The 20,731-nt window shown below is 49.8% G+C and overlaps 1 protein-coding gene and 1 non-coding gene across 17 annotated transcripts in view; both read left to right on the top strand.

The window, feature by feature from the left end:
• Positions 1–20,731, top strand: part of AGAP1 (ArfGAP with GTPase domain, ankyrin repeat and PH domain 1) — a 513,333-nt gene that overhangs the window by 381,186 nt on the left and 111,416 nt on the right. For 14 of the 16 annotated variants that reach the window (XM_073217944.1, XM_073217945.1, XM_073217948.1 and 11 more), the window contains one exon: positions 18,727–18,888. The exons of the other annotated variants lie outside the window; for them this stretch is intronic. In XM_073217944.1, coding sequence (XP_073074045.1) covers positions 18,727–18,888 — 162 coding nt within the window. The remainder of the gene's footprint in view (positions 1–18,726; positions 18,889–20,731) is intronic. 16 annotated transcript variants of the gene reach the window in all.
• LOC118970845 (U6 spliceosomal RNA) lies at positions 16,215–16,320 on the top strand. Its single transcript, XR_005058994.1, has one exon. It is a non-coding gene; the product is annotated as a U6 spliceosomal RNA (small nuclear RNA).

The raw sequence follows: 20,731 nt of genomic DNA, 5'->3' as shown, positions 1-20,731 counted from the left end.
TTCCCAGTTATATTTCTAGAAGGGCACTTTATTTTTCATAGAGTTTGTAAATAAACAGTCCCTTTAGCTGCACTCTTGAGATTATAACTGAGATAAACATTACTACTTTAGAAATGCTTTCTATGTATAATTAGAAAACAGAACTACTTTCTGTACTTCAAAATTTTAAGTTTAATTTTCCAAGATCGGAAACTCAGCTTTCAACCAGCTGTTGACTCTTGTTCATTTCAGATCAAGCTTTGCACTAAATGCAAAAAGTAAAATTAGCATCTCCCTCTCTGCTGCTTTCCTTTGACATCAAGTTGTCCGGGAAAGCCTGTCTCCACAAATGCCACCTCACCATCTCCATGTGGGATGATGCCTTTATGGTGGGGGTGTGGAGGGAAATCGAAGTCCCGGGCCACGTCAGGCCCCATCAATCAGAAGGCAGCGGCATGCCAGCGAGACCCACGGGTCAGGCCCCAAATGAGATTCGTACGGCAGCGTCCATCCCGGCCACGTGTTCTGGAGAAATGAGCACACGTGATACCATCTGAAGTGGTCAGGGTTTGGGTTATTACCTGAGCCAGCACCTGGTTTTTATGCATGACTTCTGTGGGCGCTGGCGAGGCTGTCAGCTCAAGTGTTAGCCACCAGATTGCAGTAATATAAATTCCTGGGCAATTAATTTTTTTTAAAGCTATTATTTGTCCTTTTATACAGTATTCCATTTTTTCCTTAAAATAGTGCTAATTGGCTCTGTTTCTCAGTTTTTAAATTCTTTGATGTCTAGATTTGTGGGTGATCAATGCACCGGTGTGGGTGTGGGCCAGCCAGTGGGTGTGGCGCCCACGTGTAGCTGGGACAGTGCCGTCTCGGGGCTGGTCGTGTGCGCTGCGGCCCGTTTTAGTAAGCCTGCCTTCTGACTCCTCACGATTTTATAACCATTTCCCTTCATTAACTTTTGCAATACTAACTTTGCATTTTTCCCTAATTATAAAACATCCCATTTTAAAAAAAATTTAAAGTGCAGAGAAATGTTTTGCTTAAAAAAAAACCTCAAAAACTCCTACACTAAGCTTTTAGTTGTGGGGATGTATACCTTTCCACTGTGTCTGTGTTCCTTTTTATTTCCAAAACTTGGATTATATTGTAACTGGTTTTATGTATAAATATGTTAAGTTCCCACTCTATCTAAAAACAGTCAGAAATTGGAAACAGTGTCTGTGACCAGCGGTAGGGGATTAGTTAAATATATTGTGGTAAACCCCTACAATTGGATACCCTGCAGCTATGAAAATGCTGCTCTCTACGTAAGAACTTGGAAAGATGTTGGTATGAAGACTAGGTGTCGTTGTCTTGTGAAGGGACCTGAGCACCCCGCATGTGGGATGTCCTTCCCGCCCCAGGACCTTTTCACCTGCTGTGCTGGGGAGACCCTCCCCATACGAGGACCAGGACTCCATCTAGCTCACCTCTCTGTTTCCAAGGCCTGGAACAGGGTCAGCCTCAGTCAGCTCCTGCCAGTGAACCATCCCTCAAGTTCAGGTCAAGGTATGAACGGTGGAATGTTCATTTCCCACAGGGAGGCCTTGCCTTAGCACTTCAGGTGTATTGCTCACCGAGTGCACTGTACAACTCTTTGAGGTAGAACCATTGTCCTCATTTTTACATGAGAAAACTGAGTCTTAGGGAATTTAAATAACTGGCCCAAGGTCACACAGCTGGCGAGGATCATGTGTGTGATAGGTAGGTACAGCCAGAGCTGTACGGTGGGCTGGCCGTGTGTAAGGGTGCCTGAATGAAAAGAGGGTGGGGAGTACATGGGGTTTTGACTGTCTTTTCCTTGTTTTCTTTTCAGCTTTCAGTAGTGAATACATACTGTTTATTTAACAGTGTTTTAAATAAAATTATTTCAAATATGAATTCTGTAGTTAGAAAAAACACAAACTAAGAAGGTGAACATTTGAGAATTTTCACTCACACTTTATCAGTAGATATATTCAATTTGAAACTTTATCAAAACAAGAGCAGTGATTCAGGAATTCCTGTGGGCTGATAGAGACCATCCTTGACTGGTGAGGACAGAGCCGAGAAGAGCCAAGGCTGGCATGTGAAGGCTGGGGCCAGGGGCAGCCGTGGGAGAGCCAGGACCAGGGAGGGCAAACAGGCCAGTGTCAGATGACAGGCAGGGCGTCAGGGTCCCTGCTCCCACGCTGCCACCTGCCACACCAAGCAATCACTGAATGCTGAGCACCCAGGCAAACCACGGTGGAGCTCTTCAGTGCCCAGGTGTCTGCTGTAGAACAGACATGATTCCAAAAGTAAGTGGAATTACTCACAAACATGGGGTGGCTTCAGGAGGATGAATCACAGCTCCGAGCGGGTCGGGCAGTCAGTGAGCATTCACACCGGCCCAGACCAGGAGTAAGGCTCCGGCGCCCGGGTTTGCCCCGCCCTTCTTGCCCGTGGAAGCCCATCTTGAACAAATAGGCTTGTTTTTGAGAAGTGCCATATGTGAAGTCAGATATAGGCAGGCCTGTACTTTCATACAGAATTTCATTCTTTATTTTTTCCTGGAAACATGTATTAAAGTTGAATTTGTAAGAATCGGAGCTATAACACTTCTAAAGAGGGTGGTTTTTTGGCCGTGCTTTCTCAAAGGCCAGCAAATTTGTAATCATGCCTCATCTCGGCCTTTCCTACCCTCTGCCTCTGTATCGTCATGTTGTTCCCTTTCTTCACAAATGAACAGATGTGCCTAAATACCCCGAGTGTCCACAGCCACCTAGATCTGCTGCTTTGAGTGTGCCTAACGAATTCCATTTTTGCTTCCATTTTGCATTAAGCTTATAAGCACCATGCTCTGTTCACTAGTATCAGCATCTTTTTTCCATTTTCTACTCATACTCATAAAATAAGTGCAAAACACACTTAGTTGCCCCATCTGCATAGACACTGTGGGAGAGCGGAGTCAGCCCCAGCCACACTGCATCTCCCTTGGGACGTGCTTGTCCCTCAGACGACGACGGTTCTCAAAGTCAGGGTCTTGGTTCATGCAGAAGGAAGGCTCTGTTAGAAAAGGTGGAGACACCTTCACTGTTCTGAGACCTAGAATTAGAAAACTCCCTTGAACTTCATGGAGGAAAATGCACACACCCATCTCTTCCTTTGCCATGTTCAGAGCCAGGGTGTCAGAGAGGACACTCAATAGCACGAAGCTGCTCCCGTGAGTCCTTCCCTGCCGGGAGACAGTGACGTCTCCAGTAAAAGCCGGTCTGGGTCAGGACACACCTGCACTGGAGTTTGAGACCGTGGCATGAGTGTGAGCATCTAGCCCCAGTGGGCCTGGGCAGACCTGCAGTGGGAGGCCTTCTCCATCTCACCAGAGTGCCTGGAAAGCCCTCCTTCCTGCCAGTGGCAGTTTCCTCCACCCAGCAAGCGACGGAATCCCAAAGGCGTGCAGGGACAGCCGGCCAGGGCTGAACTGGAGGATGTCTCAGGGTGTGCGGGCAGGGGGACTGGCAAGAGCAAATTCAGGAGGACATGATGAGCGGGCAGGTCCCTGGGCAGGAGTGGGGAGGAAAGAGGGAAGAACGATTCCTGTGGAATGGGGCTGGCAGAGCGGGGAGGCAGGGCGGAGGCCCACGTCCTGGCTCGGGCGGCCGTGGCTGGTCAAGCCTTTGAACGTCCTCCCAGGGGATAAAGGCGGCAGTAGCGCAGCGTAGGAACGAGCAGTTCTTCGATGAACTGCAAGCAGCAATCCCACTTCCCACGCTGGGGCCTGGCACCCTCCGCTGACCCTTCCAGTAGCCACAGGGGGCCAGGCTTCTGCTTAAGGAAAAAGAGAAAAATGTCAGTTATTATGTTTGGGCACACAGTCTTATCTTTCATTTTATTTTACAGCAATTTCCCCAAAGATCAGCCATAGTTTCTGAACTATATTGACAACATTTTAGCCATGATAAAATGCTTTCAGTTCCAAGCAAACCCAGCTCAGGATCTCCAAACACTGTGTTTTATTGTATTGCATTGCATTGCATTTTAGTTTTACCAGGCCAAAGCCAAAATCCCAAGACAGGGGTAGAGGTAATATGGTAGAAGTATTGTGGTACTGGAGTCAGTTATTTTTCAAAAAGGAATGTTCTAGAATTAATGTGGAATTAAGTACTTTTTATCTGAATTAAGCTTAATCTTAGGGCTTAAACTCTGCCATTTATTTCAGAGATTACACTCTTATTTCTCATTTTCATGGAAAGAGAAAAGAAGAGCTACTACATTGGGCCAGTATTCCTAAACTATTGAAAAGGGCTATGCTTTAAAAACTTCAAAAATGAAATGACCTTTGGTCCACAATTTTGAATGAAGATATGACTCATGGTGTCTTCCTCCGTGGGGTGACTGGTGGAGACAGTTATCCCAAGTATATTTGTTAGATTTTCAGTCAAGTTAAAATTAGCTGTCATGTTGCAAACTTTTCCTGTGTTTACCAGTGCCAGGCTTGGTTTTTGATTTGAGATAGTCATGAGATTAAAGCATAGAACACAAAACTTTAGGGCAGGTTTTCAGAGGGGCTTTTCCATTCCCATGAAACCTCTTACTTGCCCAAAGCTTCATAATCATGATTATTAGATTTCCTTGGAACTTTTCTTTTTGGTCATTTTTGGAAATGATCACATATGTTAACAACTGTGCTGGGAAATACGTTTCAACTGGGATTGTCCCAGGCACAGTGGGGTGGAAGTCACCCTAGTTAAGGTGGCTCAGCCTTTCTTCCACGTGGGTACCACCCATGGGAATTACTCGTTTTGGTGCCAGTACAGAGTCAAGGATATCCTCAGATCCTACATGGCCAGAATCTGGGCTTCAGATGCTCACGTAACACCACACTGCCAGTCCGTTCGTGGACTGGACAGTTTTTACACCATCAGAACTTAGAACCTGCCAGTTGTAGGAAACTGTCAGGCTCCTCTGCAGGGAGAAATCTTAACTACAGATTTTGGGTGGAAAGCAAAATAGTGCTCCTTTATTCATTTTCCATCTGTTGTGGGGGACCCTCTGTCATCCTGCCTGCTACGTATTTGTGACTTGGTAAATATTTTAAATACAATTCTCTAGTAGCGCAATCAAAAATGGAAGGTCATTAGCCTCATCTTCTCATTGACACCACCCCAGATGTATTCCACTGTTCAGTGTACAGATGACCTAATGCCTGATTTCTTCTTTCAAACGATGTGCTGTAGCAGCTTTCACCTGCCACTAGTTAAGAGACCTGAGCGGCTTGGTGATACCGAGTTCCCAGACAGAGGGAGCTCGTTAGAGGTTAACCCCAGCCTTGGAATCTGCGTAAAGTACACAGCACAGTCATTAGTCATCTGCAGCAAATTAGCAAAATCCTTAAACAGCAGGAAAGCGAAATACTCTTTTCAGTCCCTGTTTAGGTCATCCCACACTTAAAAAAAAAATGCTCCTAGGACAAATCCTCACATGTAAATATGGGGACTTTTCCTGCCTATATTTCTATCAAAAATGTTTATTTTGTTAAAAGGTTCTACAGGTATAAACAGGCACCCAGGACTGCTCATGTGGCGAAATTAAATGTGTTTGAGTACCTCTTGCGCCCACACATCCATGTGTAGCAGTACAGTATTACAATTAGATTAGTCTGCTATGACTTTGCCATGTGACTTGTATGTCCTTCAAACCCCTAGTGACTTACTATGTCTCCACTATTTCCCCAGCATCTGAAACAGTGCCACCCCCACCCCCAGCGCCCTGCAGAGCAGGCGCTGGATAGCGTTTTGTAGAGTCAGTAAACACCCCATCTTTGCACACACACACGTGCACGCTGTCCTGAGTGGAGAGTCACGGTCGTGCTCTTCTAAGTGATGAGCGTCGTCCCCTGTGGTCCTGAGTGGTTGCTGGGTGCCCTCCTTCAGCTCCAGGCCTTTCTGTGTGAGACCCACTACGGGTGGATTGCCTGTGGGACCCAACCCTTCAGAGCTTCCCCAGGGCCTGAGGGGTACAAGAAGGGAGTCCTGCTGAGAAACCTCAAGCCCAGTGACTGGGGCTATTGTTCAGGGCCCAGGTGTGGCGGAAAGGAATGGGCTTTCTGAGACTTGGGGGCCTCTCTTTCAAGTGGCTGGGCCTTCCGTTTGAGGCACCTGATACCACGGGGCTGTCACTCACCTCTAGACTGCAGTGTGCCACCCACCGTCAGTAAAGACTTGGGAACCACGAGGGTCCCTTTTCATAATCAAGCCTCCTGTCCCAGGGTGTAGGAGATAGGAGTGAAATTACACAGAACAGGAAGTTTTTCAAGTCTTGTTTTAAGTGCTGACAACATATGTTTTCTGTGATTTTGTACAAATTACCGTTTGATTTCATATCCCCCTAAAAACAAAAACCACCATTGACTTCAAACAACAGAATGTTATGTGTGATGCCCAAGGGAAATGCAAATCTTTCTTAAAAGATGATAAGATAACATTTATCATCTTCATATGGTAATTTTATTCTCCATAGTGCTCAAAACTGTAAGGATGTTTAGTACAGATTTTGAGCTAAATGTAAATAATATTTAAAACCTCTAGATCTTGAATATACAGTAATAGATAGGTTGGATTTTCATTCCCTCTGGCATTCAGAGACTGGTCAGACTCACAGTCTTTGTCTTTGCGCTGCAATTTGTGTCTTGACATGCTCGTTTTAAAAGACCCTTTCACAGGTACCTATTTCTGGTGTTCGGAGCCCACTGACTACTGGACACACAAAGGAGTTAAAAATCGGAGGCACAGTGCCGCCTGGGGGAAGCGCACACAGAGCGAGTCACTGCACCCAGCAGGGAGGAGAGGCAAGCGGTGCTGTGAGGGGCTGCCTGCACCCTGGGCACCGGGGAAGGCTCCCCGGGGAGGGTCGTCTGCGGGGTCCAATCACTGCCCGCCATCAGCCCTGGGACCTGCCCAGCTGTAACCATGACATGCTGAACGGAAGTCCCCCAAGCGCCTCTCTCGTGGTCACCAAACGTTGCTCCCTAAATGTGTACCATCTTCCTCTGGCTTCAGTGACACGTGTTTTCTGTGTCGCAGTTCTCTGTTGAGGGTCCTCAGTTTCCATTTGTCGGATGATTGTTTTAAAGAGCCTGATTGCCCTTTGTGGCTGTGGGTACCAGGTTTTCAGGATTAAGGGAGGCTAAAAGCACGCCAGTGACTCCTGCCGAGATGCTTCGTTTTTGTCCATAGCACTTGACCACCATCCCTCTCGTGTGTGGGAGTGTGTGTCTGTGCGTATGTGTGTTGATACTGCCCCCACTGGCATGGAAGCCGTTGAGGATGGGAGCTCTGTTTTATTTCTGTTGTTAGAACTCTAGAGAGCCCTGCCCTGGTGAGCAGTGTACCTGGCAGCCGGTCTTGGGCATGCCCAGCACACAGCTGGAGCCCCGTATGGCCATGCATCCTCTTGGACTGGTGTGAGGTGGAAAGGAAGGGCCAAGTAGGTGGCCCAGAGCTGGCGGCCTGTGCAGCACAGCCGGGGGTGGGGGTTTGGGGGGCAAGGAGAAGGTAGGGCATAGCAGGCCAAGGGCAGGCATTCGCGAGGGCTGTTTTGCCCATTTACATGTGAAGAAATTAAGGTTAAAGATACGGATTATCCACAGTCACATAGCAAGGTGCCAGGCTTTTGAGCCGCCCTTCTGATTCCACAGCTGTGCTGCTGGCATGGGACCCACCGCATGGTTCCCCCTCTGCCCTCAGCCTCCTCCTCTCTCAGCCACTTGACACTGGCCGTGCATCCTGATGACCGTGGACCTTATCAGGAGGTGGGCAGTGTAGGAGCTGAAATGGGAACCAGCCCACAGAGCACCCAGGCTTCAAGGACTTGGTGGTTTGGATGGGGCATGGACCTTCGGAAGCGCTTGGCAGCCTGTGTCCAGAGCCCCACAAGTACCCGTCATTTTCTTACCAATACCTTGAAATCTGCCCTAATGTAATAATTCCAGGTATTAAAAATACGTGCAAAAGTGTGGCTATATGGTTAAAAATTTTGAAATCCATCTAAGCAGTAGGGAAATAATAAGCTACTGCTCACTCTGCTCTTTGTGATGTTTTCTATAAAAATGAATCCAGCTATTTACCTTTTTGACATTTGACCCTGGAGCAATGGAATGATAGGTCACAACCAAATTACCTCCTTTTTCAGTGCGGGCTTCTGTACAGTAGGTTTCCTTAGAGCTGGGACACCATCGCTGTACTTTTTGAAACCACATGATGTCAGTAGATTAAGAGCAGGGATATGTCGTGAAGGAGTAGCCTTGTTTTCGTGAACTTCTGTATCTTGAACATTGAACCAGCTGAACGTGTTCAGGACCCTGGACAAAGCCCTCCGTGGGCTGCCTAACGCACGCGAGCCCCCAGCCGCAGAGAGGACACATTCTTCTCCAGCAGTTGGTAATTTGACTCCCTGAGACTTTTAATAGAAACAGCCAAGTTTCTAAAGGCAGGAAATTTACATTATCAAAGAGGAACCATACACTTAATTAACTTCTCCATTTAATTGAGTTTTCTTCTGGACTCGCTCAGCTTTTCCCCAGCCGGCTCTACCGCGGAGCCTCCCACGTGAAACAGAATCTCTCTGTAATTTAGCAGCGCTAAGCACCAAACTAGAGAAATGGTTGTGGCTGATTATGTAAAAAGAGATAAGGCTTGAGAGAAACAGGAATCTCTTGAAACGACTTCATTTCCACGTAACAGTACTGCTAAGAACACCTGTGCATTTTTCGGAGTGCACTGGATTAGTTTAAACTTGGGGCAGCTTGCATTCAGCTAAAAATAAACTGACCCCTAAATATAAAAACCTGACCTGCCTTCCCTGCTACGTTTCTTCCTCGCGTGATTCCACACCGACTGCCTCAGACTCTCGGCCTCACGTGGCTGCTGTATGTTCTCCTGTTGATCCCCCAAGTCAGCTGTTAGTATTGAGTGCAGACGGGCCACTGGCATGCGGAAACACTAAAGGGACTGGAGGAGCAGTTCACTTTGCAAAGCCTGTGAACCGGGGAAGAGGGACAGATGATGGCAGTGGGCACAGAGAGGACCGTGTATACCAAGGGGTTGGAGAGTCGAGCGGGCCTCCAGGAGGAAGAGGACATAAACTTGAGGGCAAAAGGCAGGGCCACCCATGGGCATGTGCTCCACACCAGGGGACAAGGAGGGCACTGGCATAGCACCCTCAGAGAAGGACAAAGCCAGGTCCTGGCAGGTGGCTGGAGTCCCCACCCACCACTCCGCTTTGTGGCCCAAGTCCTGTGAACGGCCTTCAGCGTCCATTTCTGAGTGTCCCCCAGCCCCCTGTGCTGATCCCCAGCTCTGACACCATCCCTCCATCTTGCTGGGCTGTCCAGTTGAGTTTTTCTTACTTATTTGGTTGCCTTGTAACTTTTAATACCACCACGTCCCCCACTTTTTTAAATAGCTTCATTGAGCTAAAACTTCCCTGACATATGCTTCACCCACTTAAAGTGTACCATTCAGTAGCTTAAACATAGTCACAGATACGTGCAACCATCACTAAGTCAATTTTAGAACATTTCCATCTCCTCAGAAAGGAAGCCTGTGCTTTTTTTTAGTGATCAGAATTTGTGCTTTTTTAAAAAAATCATATAAACAAATTGCAGTAAGGGCTTCATGTAAATGAAGATCAATTCCAATTTTTCCAGCTTGGTTTGCAAAGCCATCTTGCTGTAATTGAACATGGCCCAGGTAGGAAATAAATAGTTCTCCCCCACATTTCGTCTTGTCCTTGCCCCTCCCTTTGTGTCCCTTTCCTCCCCACTTTTATAACTCAGTCGAACACTGTGTCATCTCTTCCTTTCCCCCGCACCTGTCATCTTCCTGACCCCCCGTTGCGTCCCTGCTGCCCCTTCCTCTGACACCGTGTACCTCTGTGTGAGCGCCGTGAGCGGCAAAGGGAACCGGACAATATCCCGGCCTCTGAAACATCTTCAGAGATTGGGATTCAAGTAAACCTCCTCCTGTTGAAAGCTCCTGTCAAAGGCACGGTGAGAAGGGCGAGGGTTTGAACTGCACTTCACACTCACCTTTCAACAGAGGCTCAGTGTTGTGATTTCCTTAGATGGCACAGGTGGCCTGTTCTTTATTTACCAGCCTGCACATCTCTCTGAGCTTCAGAAAGAACAGAGTCCTTATTAAAGATCCAAATTAGCTTTATATTGTTGGCCTTGTCTTGAAGGAACTATGGTTTAATTCCCCGGCTCCTGCAATGAACTTCATTTTGAGTTTGTAGAAGGTCTCCACAGATTGCCCCACCCCACACTGGCAAATAGCCCTGTCTTTGATCATTTTGAATTCAATATCAAAAAAAGAAATAAAGATTGTTAGTTACATGTTGTTCCTACTACTGCCCCATGAGTAAGCTCAGGTATATGTGGAAGCGAGAAAGTGAGAAAAAGGAGGGCCCACATGGTACACCTGACTTGGCCTCTCTCCCTTTCTTTTCGTAGGGACACATATTTCTTATGAACATGCATTTTAAAGCATTTCGTGTCTTTCATCGACACATAGGAAATCAACAGCCAGCCATCCCTCAGGGCATTAGCAACAACTCCAGGTAGTGTGGACAGCGCCCTGCAGCCACTTTTTGGGGTCCCCTCTCCAAATCCAGCCCGCTAGCAAAGAGTAGTGGGGAGGCGGCCTTCCGGAAGGTCCGCTGCTCCCTGAACTATAGACTCCAGAGCCTGGGGGAGGGCCTGACCTCCGACCTCAGCGGGGACTGGGGACATGCACTGGGCAGGCCATGGCAGCATAACCGCAGTAGTTGCGGTGTTAATGGTCACAGGGCTGCAGAAGGCCACCTCCCTCGGGATGGGAGCAGCAGGGCCATGGGAATCACACGCCCAGAGGAGCTAGGGGCTGTTTGAATATCAGCCGGGAAATCAGAAACCTGCCCGCACACCTGGCAATGATGGCTATCACCGAGGCAAGCTCTCTGCAACAGTTCATCAAAAATGGCCCAGCTAATGATCGGCTGGGCAGATAATCAGAGGAGAGTTAATTGTAAGGTTCGACATGGCATCTTGTCAGCAGAGATAAGTTGTCACGTTTTCCACTTGAGCTGAAACTAAATGATTGTAAAATAAGTTATGAGTGTCCTTGGGCCTGTCTGCCGGAATGATAGCTAAGAATACATTCCTGGCCCATCAGTCTCAAGCAGGCTGCTTGATATTTATGCGAACGGAATGTTATTTTATTCTCCCTCTAGTCATGCTTGTCAGCTCTCCGAGTGAAAAGTGAAACTCTTCTTTGACTCATACTTCACATCCCGAAGCCTGGAGAGACTGCAGATTGTTATCATTATCGCTCGTGTTATATATTTTTGGGGTGTGTGTCGCGCATTGATGCCCGATTGGGAAGAACTAATGGCTGATGGCACCGGGGACAGCAGTGGACCAGCCCATCCCGGGTCTGCGCTGCACAGCCGGGCCCCACCGGCCCCCGTCAGCTGGCTTGGAGCTGGAGCTGTGAGCCGCTTGCTTTGTTACTTGCTGTGCCTTCTTCTCCCACCTCCCCCCCCCCCCCATATTTAACTCTGCTGACGGTTGTCATCTGCCCCGTTTTGGATACAAAATAAAACGCATTGTTTGCATTCAGCCAGGAAGAGCAGAGTGCATCTGTCTGTGGGCTGCGGCTGGAGCTCATCTACAGTGTCTGAGGCTGGGCTTTTGGGGCCTCTTCCCTTTTAGGGATACTTTGTGAGGCCAGAGGAGTTGTTGGTAATGGAGAAGCACAGCATGGAAGCCTAGTACGTTCTGATTGCTCATATTTTAAACCAGGGTGGTATTAAGCAGCTTCTCTTGAAAGAGAGCTCTCAAGATCTGGAAGCTGGGGCACGGGTACACTGGCCTCAGAGCCCAGGGGACTGTCTGCCTAGACGCTGCAGCTTTCTCCACGGGCCCCCAGCCCTAAGAACACTCACAGCGCCCCGGAGGCCTGTCACCTGCAGTTGCCTTGCTGAGCAGCCCTGCCCCTTCCTGACAGCTCTCTCTGAGCCATGGCCATGGTCCCTCTGTCCCCACCAGGCTTCCCCGCAGCCAGGTGGCCTGGTCCTGGCGCACAGAGAGCTGCCTCGTGCTGGAGAAGTGCGTCCTTCAGCAGCAGCCCGCCCTCCCCTAGCCTGACACTCCTAAGCTCCCCTACCCCCACTGGCCCCAGCACAGCGGTTTCTCCAGGTCGTTGTGTGCCTGCCCCCCTAGCCCAGCCCCCAGACACCCAGCCTCTAAGGTTACGGGGCTGTTACTTGGCCTTCCCTTCAGCAAGAAACTTGGAATCAAATTCCCAGGGCCTGGGCCGGAGGAGATTGGAGCACCTACATGGGCCGACAGAGCTGGGGGCTCCACCTTCCTCTGCAGGTGACCTGGAAGGCCACCGTCCCAGCTTGTCCTCTCTAAACTGGGCACAGGTGGCTCTCCGGTGGGACCTCGGCCCTCTGAGCAGCAGATGAGGCAGTGGGCCGGAAATGCTCCGTGGATTCCGTACCTGGGGAAGAATTCGTGGGCTTACAAATGCTGGCCCTGCCTCCTGTTTTCCTTAGGCAACCCTCCGTCATCTTAAAGCCCACCTTGCCCCTCCCTGCAGGGGCCAGGCCCGGGGTCAGGTTTTTTATTCTCTTCCCCACCCACCAACCCTGATCCCTGGCCATCTCCTGACTCAGTGGTACCTTGTCTCCTTGTCACTCCCATTCTCTGGTCCTGGTGGCCCCAGAGTCACGTTTCTGCTTCTCAGGGCTGCCGTAGGTGAAGGTGGGCATGCAGGCAGTCTCTCACCGCACTCCTCTGTGCATGTAGGTGGCACTTACATTTATGTACATTTATATCCATGCAGTCAACACACTCGCCATAGATATAATTCCCATCTTTATCCTGTGGTCAAGTAGCATGGCCCAAGAAAGATAGTCTTTCATGGAGGCATCAAGCAAGAGATTGGACAGGCATTCCTTCTCTCATTAGAAACCCGCTCCAGGGCATGGGGATTTGGGCCCTTGGTTCTTAGATGTACCCCAGGTGCTGAGCCCGCTGCCGCATACGGCACTCCGGAGCTGTGTGTGGTGGACGTAACGTGTCCTTCCAGGAAGTACTTTTGCAGTATAATTAGACGTTGTTCGTGGTCTTCGCTGCCCACCTAAGAGGGTTCCAGGCCATTGTGAACTTGCAGGACTGTGGTCTGACACAGACGCTTGCTTGTGGTTAGTTTCAAAACTCAGTTGCAGAGTTGGTGACGCATCTCTGTTGTACCCCGGAAAGCAGCCCCATGCACCCGTGTAAGCCCCTTCACAGAGATCGACTCCATATAAAACTGAATTCCACACAAGTGCACGTGGGTCCCCATTATTCACCCCAGGTGTGCTCCAGGCTGTGTGCCGGGGAAGAGGCAGGACCACGTCCCTGCCTGCATAAAGCCTGTGCCCGCAGGGCAGGCGTCCACACAGCGAGGAAACAAACACGTGGGTGGGGTCGTGCCGCCATGTGGTGAGTGCCACCCCGCAAATGCGTCAGCCCTCTCCAGCTCTCCTTTGGCTTCTGGGACCCACAGCTTCCTAGTTTCCCCTCCCACCTGACTAGCGCAGAGCCTCTCCGTGGCTTCCCGGCAGGAGGGAGCAGCGGGCAGTGTGGGGTGGTGGCCCAGCCTGGCCTGACACATGGGACCCATCCTCTGCTGAGGGTGCGAGGGGTGCCGGTGGCCCCCACGAGGGCACATCAGTGGCTGGTGGGACAGGAGCATGGCCGGAGTGGGGTCGGGGGACAGCGCGACCAGACACGGGGCCAGGCGGGGATTCTGGCTGCAGGGAGCCGGGCTCTAAAAGAGCAGAAGTCAGGTGGCGGCTGGGTGCGAGAGGGCTTTGTCAGGCGGGAATGATTGCACAGGGGCGTGGATGGGGGCGAGCGGTTGTAAATGTGGAGGCAAAGCCACTCCATAAACACAGTGGGGTGGCATCAGTCCCCGGGGCCCCAGAGTTGGTGGGGATTGGGGACAGGAAGGAGGTGCTCTCCTCTCATGACTGCTGCTTGGTTTTTTGTCGCCAGTGAAATGAAAAACGAGGTGCTTGGGGTTTGGGGCAGTGGAGCTGAGGTGTGGGATGCTTGAGGGGAGAGGGACAGGTGAGGCAGCCCCATAGAAGCAGGGTGAGCTGCCGCCTGCCTGCTGGGGAGCCCGCTGGGAGGGCACACGCTCCCGGGGGGCCAGGGCTGAAGGAGACGAGTGGTGTGCAAGCAGCAGCCGAGGGCAGGAGAGTCCCCCTGTGTGCACCGTGGTGTTTGAGGGCAGGAGTGATGTGGCGTCCTGGGGCAGTGTGCCCCCGGGGGAGAGCCGGCTCCGTGCTGCGGTTCCCCATGTGAGGGAGTTGCACAACGGACCATAATTCCAGAGGACTGTGGGTGGTTACGAGAATGGGAGATTGATTCCGATTCTGCAGGTTTCCCGCCGCTGACGTTCTGGAGCAGACAGGCCTGTCCCGTACGTTGCAGGATGTCTGTCTGCCTCTCTGGCCGACCCACCCAGTGCCTGTAGCACCTCCACACCTCTCAATCTGACACACAAAAATGTCTCCAGACTTTGCCATAGGGCCCTGGGCAAGGGTTCCCAATTGCAAACCATTAGATTAGTGGAAATATGGGCCACACAGGGAGAGGTGCCCAGGTGTTGAAGGGTGCCCAAGAAGAAGGCTGGAAAGGAGCCAATGGGATTGGCTCTGACAGCCCCTTAGGGGAAGCTGGGTGCCATTACTTCCAGGTATTTCCTTCTTAACATTGCCACTTAATACTTGCTCAAGTGCGTCAGGAATTCCTTCCTGGATTAGAAATATTACAAGATACCCAGCAACTTGCAAATGAGCTTGCCGTGTCCCTGCCTTTGGGAAAAGTTTTCTGCATCTGGAAGGAAGGGAGACCCTAGAACAGACACACGTCTTTCGGTTTCTATAAAGGTGAACTCAGATACACAAGTGAGCCTAAGGTCAGTCCCAGGGAGAACTCTAGATTAGATGTTTAAAGGAGTGCTTTACTTATACATAGAAAAGGAAACTGATTTGATGAATAGGGACAGTTCACTAAGGACAAAAGTGTTAAATGTATTTCCCTGTGTTTTTTAAAATTGTCAAAAACGTGTAAATTGGGTGCCCATTTAACCTTCAACAAAGTAGTTGACAAAATTGTTCTATAGTTGCTGTATAGGCAAGTTCAGAGGTATGTGAGCTGGATGCAAAGATAATATGATGAGTCTGGGTCTTGCCTGGTGATCACTCTTGAATGCTTCTAGGTGCAAATTACTGCATCTGAGGGTCTGAGGCTCTGTCTTGCCTGATCAATATCTTTTCCATTGATTTGGATGGAAGTGTACAGGGTTGTGTGCTTGGAAGAACCAAGAATGGCCAAGACAACCAAGGAGGAAGCAGAGTGCGGGGGCCCACCCTGCCCTGTGAAGTGCCAAGCTGGCTTAGGAGCCATAGCCGTGGAGGCCATGGGCATTAGAACACAGATGCAAAGAGTATTGGAAAAGGATAGAGAGCCCAGAGACAGGGCCACTACGCAGGTGTGGAGCCTGTTCTGTGACTGTCACTGCTTATGTGTGTATCCTGAGTACTTAAATAAATGCTGGCACACAGCTTACAAAAGAACCACTGGCTACTGGGAGGGACTGGGGGATGTTCGTGTTATAATACAGCAACACTGCCCAGCCTGCACAGTTCACACGCGGAAAAGGGGCACCTTTAGCTGTCCTGGGAAGCAGGCAGGCCCGCGAGAGCCAGGTAAACGACGCCCGAGTGCAGGAGCCCCAATTCGAGGTCAGTGGGAGTTGCGGATGAGAAATGACCGTCAGGGAAAGCAAACAGCAGCCCAGTTGCATAAGTATTAGGACACGTTGGGAATGAACGTGGTACACTGGACAGAGTGGACGCCCGAGGGACACAGTGAAATAAAACACCAACCCCACAGCAGCAGGGGGCGCTGTCTTTCACTGTTTTCCTCGTCCGCCTCTGTGATGAGGGTTAGAGACAGTGGTCGTGACCCTTGTCTCCCTGTGGTCCGTCGCTGTGCCTGATACAAAGTGGGCTCTTAACTCTTTATGTTCAGATGGGGTCAGAGGGTGAAGACTTTTGAAACCTCAGCAGAATATATTTGAAATGAACAAAAATATTCATTATAAGTTTGAGCATTAAATAACAAGTAAGTGCTCGCTTCGGCAGCACATATACTAAAATTGGAACAATACAGAGAAGATTAGCATGGCCCTGCGCAAGGATGACACGCAAATTTGTGAAGTGTTCCATATTTTTGCTCCTGGGGGGCCCAAGTCCTTCTGATCAAGGCCAAAAAAAATAATAATAATCATGACAAGTAAAAGGGTTACTTTAGGATCAGCTAACGGTCTTGGGACTAAGCGTTATCAGGCAGCTTCCGAACCCTCTGAAACTGTGCAAGTATTAATTAGTCTTTTTCTAGGATGTTTACGGCATTCATCTGATATTCAATGGGATCTGATATTTTAAAAATATATATAACAATCACTACTTTCAGAAGATTCGTATGGTAAAAGACTGGGAAAATGTAGCAGGTAAAAATCTGGAAGGAGACCTCCTGGAGTTGGCTGGCCTCTCAGTTCAGGCCTGGGGGCTGGAGAGGTCCTGGGCCAAGCTCAGGTTGAGTGCAACTTAAACAGACAGCAGGCAGCAAGTTGGAGAGGCAGGGCAAAGAAAGAGACGATGACTTCATGAATAAAGATCCATCTCAGAGTCCCAGCTTTCTTGAAGCAGGCACTGTGTGTCATTTAAGTCTGTATTTCCAAACCACAACAGCCACAGAACAAGCCCCAAGGGGACCCAGGACTGCCTGCTGTACTTTGGGCAAAGTTGCCCGGAGAGGTTTACCAAATGTCTGGCCCAGGAGGCTGGGTGTCTGGGAGGAACAGGAAGATGACAGTTTCAGGGACACATCCAGGGTTGGGGTCCTGCACCCGTTAAAATGGTTAATAGTCCTTCAGCAGCATCTTGGCAGCAAGTACCCACCCCCAAAGCATGGACCCCATTGGCACAGCCCCCAGGAGTCTTAGGCCGTCGGGTGCCACCTGGGTTACTGTGCAGGAACTTGGGGATGGTTCCTCATACTCTCCCAGGAGAGGCCCCGAGGCCCCTCCTCCGCATGGGATGGGCACATGGAAAGAAGGTGGACGCTTTCCACCGAGCAGAGGTGGGCTCTCTGATCTTAGGACTTCTGGAAAGGTACATCCAGAAGGCATTGGGGGAACCATACGTGTATCTAAAAAGAGACCTTACCTTAAGTTGTGTATTTTTGCCTTTCTCAGCATAGGATAAAATCTTCTGGAATTTCACAAAATGAAAATATTTTATATTGTTTGATTTCAAGTATATTTGAAATCATGTCACCTTTCTGCTCACAACCCTGTGGCAGCTTCCCATGTCCTTCAGTAAAAGCCACGGTGGCCCCTTCGTCTCCCCACAGCCATTTCATAAGAGTCGCTCCCTCCTCAATGGGCTCCACCCTCGCCTTATCTCTGTTTGGGATGCGCCAGGCATGACCCCGTCTTAGGGCCGATTTCTGGCTGTTTCCCCCTCCCCTTGGTCATCCATTTTCTCCTCCCTGACTGTCTTCAAGTCTGGTTTCACGTGTCACCTTCTCAGCGAGACTCACCCTATCTGCCCCGTTTAAAATGGCCACCACCTCGACACCTTCCAAGCTGCCACACGCTGCTTTTCCTTCTACCGCTAACCACCACCTGCAGCTTCCAGCTCGTGGCCCAGACACCGTGGTAGTGCCACTCAGTCAGGAATCATCACCTACTTTTGACCCTAAGTGGTGGACCCCAAGCATCTAGAAAAGTGGCCCCCAAAAGGGCTCAAAAAACCAGTGGCTGAACAAATGAAATATATGGAATAAAACGTGGTCTTTTACGTTTCAAAGAGGCTGAATCATGAAGTAAAGACTTCTTGACTTTGGAGGTGTTTGGGTGGTGTTTCTCCATCATGTTCGCAGTGTACGTTTTCATTCTGGTTGAATTACAGGTTCATTCCTGGTCTTTCAGCACTTTGTCTTCTCTTTGACAAAGATAAACATAATGAATTGAGAGTTTCACCTTCAGTGAATTACCGCATTTGTGCCCTCTTTGTAAAATCTTACAAATAGCTTCAGTGAATCAGAACTTGGCAGGTCCGCTGTGTGGTGAGAGAGGAACTGCGTGCGGGTTTTCACTAGTGATCGGCTGCCATTGGTCACAGGTGACATCGGGCGTGGAGTGGGAGAGGCAGGAACCTCTGTATCCTGGGTGATCACGGTCAGACCTGCCTCACAGGACATGTCCAGTGTCTTTACTTCATTTCCTAACATCATATCAGTAATCAGGGAAGTCCAAAATCAAGTAAAAAGCATGAACCTCCCACTTTGCTTTTCCAGAACTCCAGTTGTGCAATGGCAAGAAGTTTCAATTCTCCAGGGTCTAAAGATGATACAGGAAAAAATCGCCTGTTTTGGGATGGCAGGTGGCACGGCAGCGCAAGGAGATAAAACCTCTCCGTCCCGGGCGCTCCGGGCCTCTAGTCCAGCCGTCCCTGGTAGTCAGTCACTCTGGGGCTGGTCAGGACAGGAGAGATGTTGCTTTGGTGTTTTGTGAAGTTCGCGTTTTAAGTGTTAACCGTCCTGTCCTTTTGTCTTTTCCGGTGCGGCGGCAGACACGGGGCTGGGCGACTCCGTGTGCTCCAGCCCAAGCGTCTCCAGTGCCGCCAGCCCCAAGCTCGACCCACCCCCCTCTCCCCACGCCAACAGAAAGAAGCACCGGAGGAAGAAAAGTACCAGCAACTTCAAGGCCGACGGGCTGTCCAGCGCGGCTGAAGGTGAGGTCTCCCGGGGCGCAGGGGCAGAGTCCACGTGGCTGAAATTTAACTTGTATTTCTCAAATTTGTGCAATCACACTCTTTAGAGCCACTGACACACAGTCACGCAGGTCACTGCACCCCTGTTTACAAGGGGGGCACTAGAGGGCCCAGGGCGCCTTCTGGCGGATTCTTGAGATGAGGCCCCAAATCGGTCGTCTCTGCTTCTGGCAGTTGTTGGCTCGCAGGTGGCAGCGCTGGTTTTCCCGTCATGGGCCTGCCCAGGCCCTTTGTTCTTGCCCTTGCTCGGCAGCAGGGGCAGACAGGGACCACTCCGGCACATGGCCGCACCCATCACCTGTCGTCAGTTAGGGACCCTGCCTGATATCAGCTGGTCTTAATTCTTACAAGACAGCTGCCCCAGTGCTGGCTCAGCAAGGGGCTGATGACAAACGCCCCTTCTCTGGGTGTCCCTCAACTCTTTGCATTGTGGGCTGTATGAATATCCTGTTTGTCGTGATTCTCCTTTGGCTTGTGGAGCACTGTGTTTTTATTCTCGGTGACGGCCAGCTGAGATCTTAAAGTGGCCCCTTCAGGTGGAGTTACGTTTATTCCACAGATCCACGTAGAGATACACACACACACCACATCATGAGAGATGAAATTAATGCAGAGGAATAAGCGAGTTAAATACTTCAAAGGAAAACTACATTTTCATAATGTTGTGTGACGTGAATTGTTATCTGTGAGACCATCAGTAGTAAAAAGCCCTGTTTTCAATAAGGGTTCCACATGCACCTGAACTACCTTTATAATTTATATCCTTTAACTTTTGCTATTTCTGCTACACCGTTTTCTAGGTGTTCTGCTTGTTTCGCCATTCAAAACTGCAGTTTACAATATTAGGTGAAGTGGCCCGTTTCTCCTAATATCCAGACATGAGCCCGTAAACCCACAACACACGCATCAGCAAGGAGAGGACAAAGTTTATGGCGCGTGCGCCGGTTGTGTACCGTGATTCTGGGTGAGGGCCGTGGGGCTCACGTGTACTGAGCAGTCTGAAGTTCAGGGTGTCCCGTAGCTCCTGAGGCTCTCACGGTAGCTGAGCAGGAGGAGTCTGAAAAGCCTTCTTCACCACATTTCCTATCATTTTGCCTCCCATAGGCTTCCTGCCAACCAGTTTAGCCAACATATTTTCTCCTGTTAGGTAAGTGAGGACGAGTCCATTATATCAGCAGTGGCGAAAAATTGACTACTTCTGAGAGCGCCCACTCAGACACGCCTGACCTTCCCCGTAGAAAGGACTCAGCCACAGAGGCTGAGTGTCGATGACATTCCTCTAAACAGGTGTCCAGCAAAGAGCACCCAGCCATGCACATGTCCCACCCCCACCTGAGGTTTGGGTAAACTCAGGAGGAAGCATGCCCTCACCGGGGTGGGTGACGTGTGCCACATACCCAAGCGGTGTGGGAGAGAGTAAGATTTGCTCAAAGGAAAGGCTTCAGACCCATTTCACAGATAAACATCATACTGTCTGTCGTGTGTTTACAACTGATGACATCTTTGAACAGCACCTCCTGGTAGAAACCAAATCTCAAGTGCATGATACACATTTTACCCATCTAATTATGCCACCTACTGACAGTGAAAACTGTGAATAAGATATAGCCTTAAAGTAAATGAGTAACAGATGCACATGTAATTGGGCTGCTGGTTCCACCCCGTGTCCCAGTCAGCTGGCAGCGAGTTTGAGGGGCGTTTGAGAAGCTACCACGAGCTTATTGGGCGGCGCCTGAGAAGTTTCCAGCCTGCTTCCTGAGTTACTGGGATTGTTCCGTGTGCTCCAAGCAGCAGCACATAACAA

Source organism: Manis javanica, chromosome 12, assembly GCF_040802235.1.
Source record: "Manis javanica isolate MJ-LG chromosome 12, MJ_LKY, whole genome shotgun sequence".
Classification (NCBI taxonomy): domain Eukaryota; kingdom Metazoa; phylum Chordata; class Mammalia; order Pholidota; family Manidae; genus Manis; species Manis javanica.
This window is presented reverse-complemented; position numbering and strand designations above follow the sequence as displayed.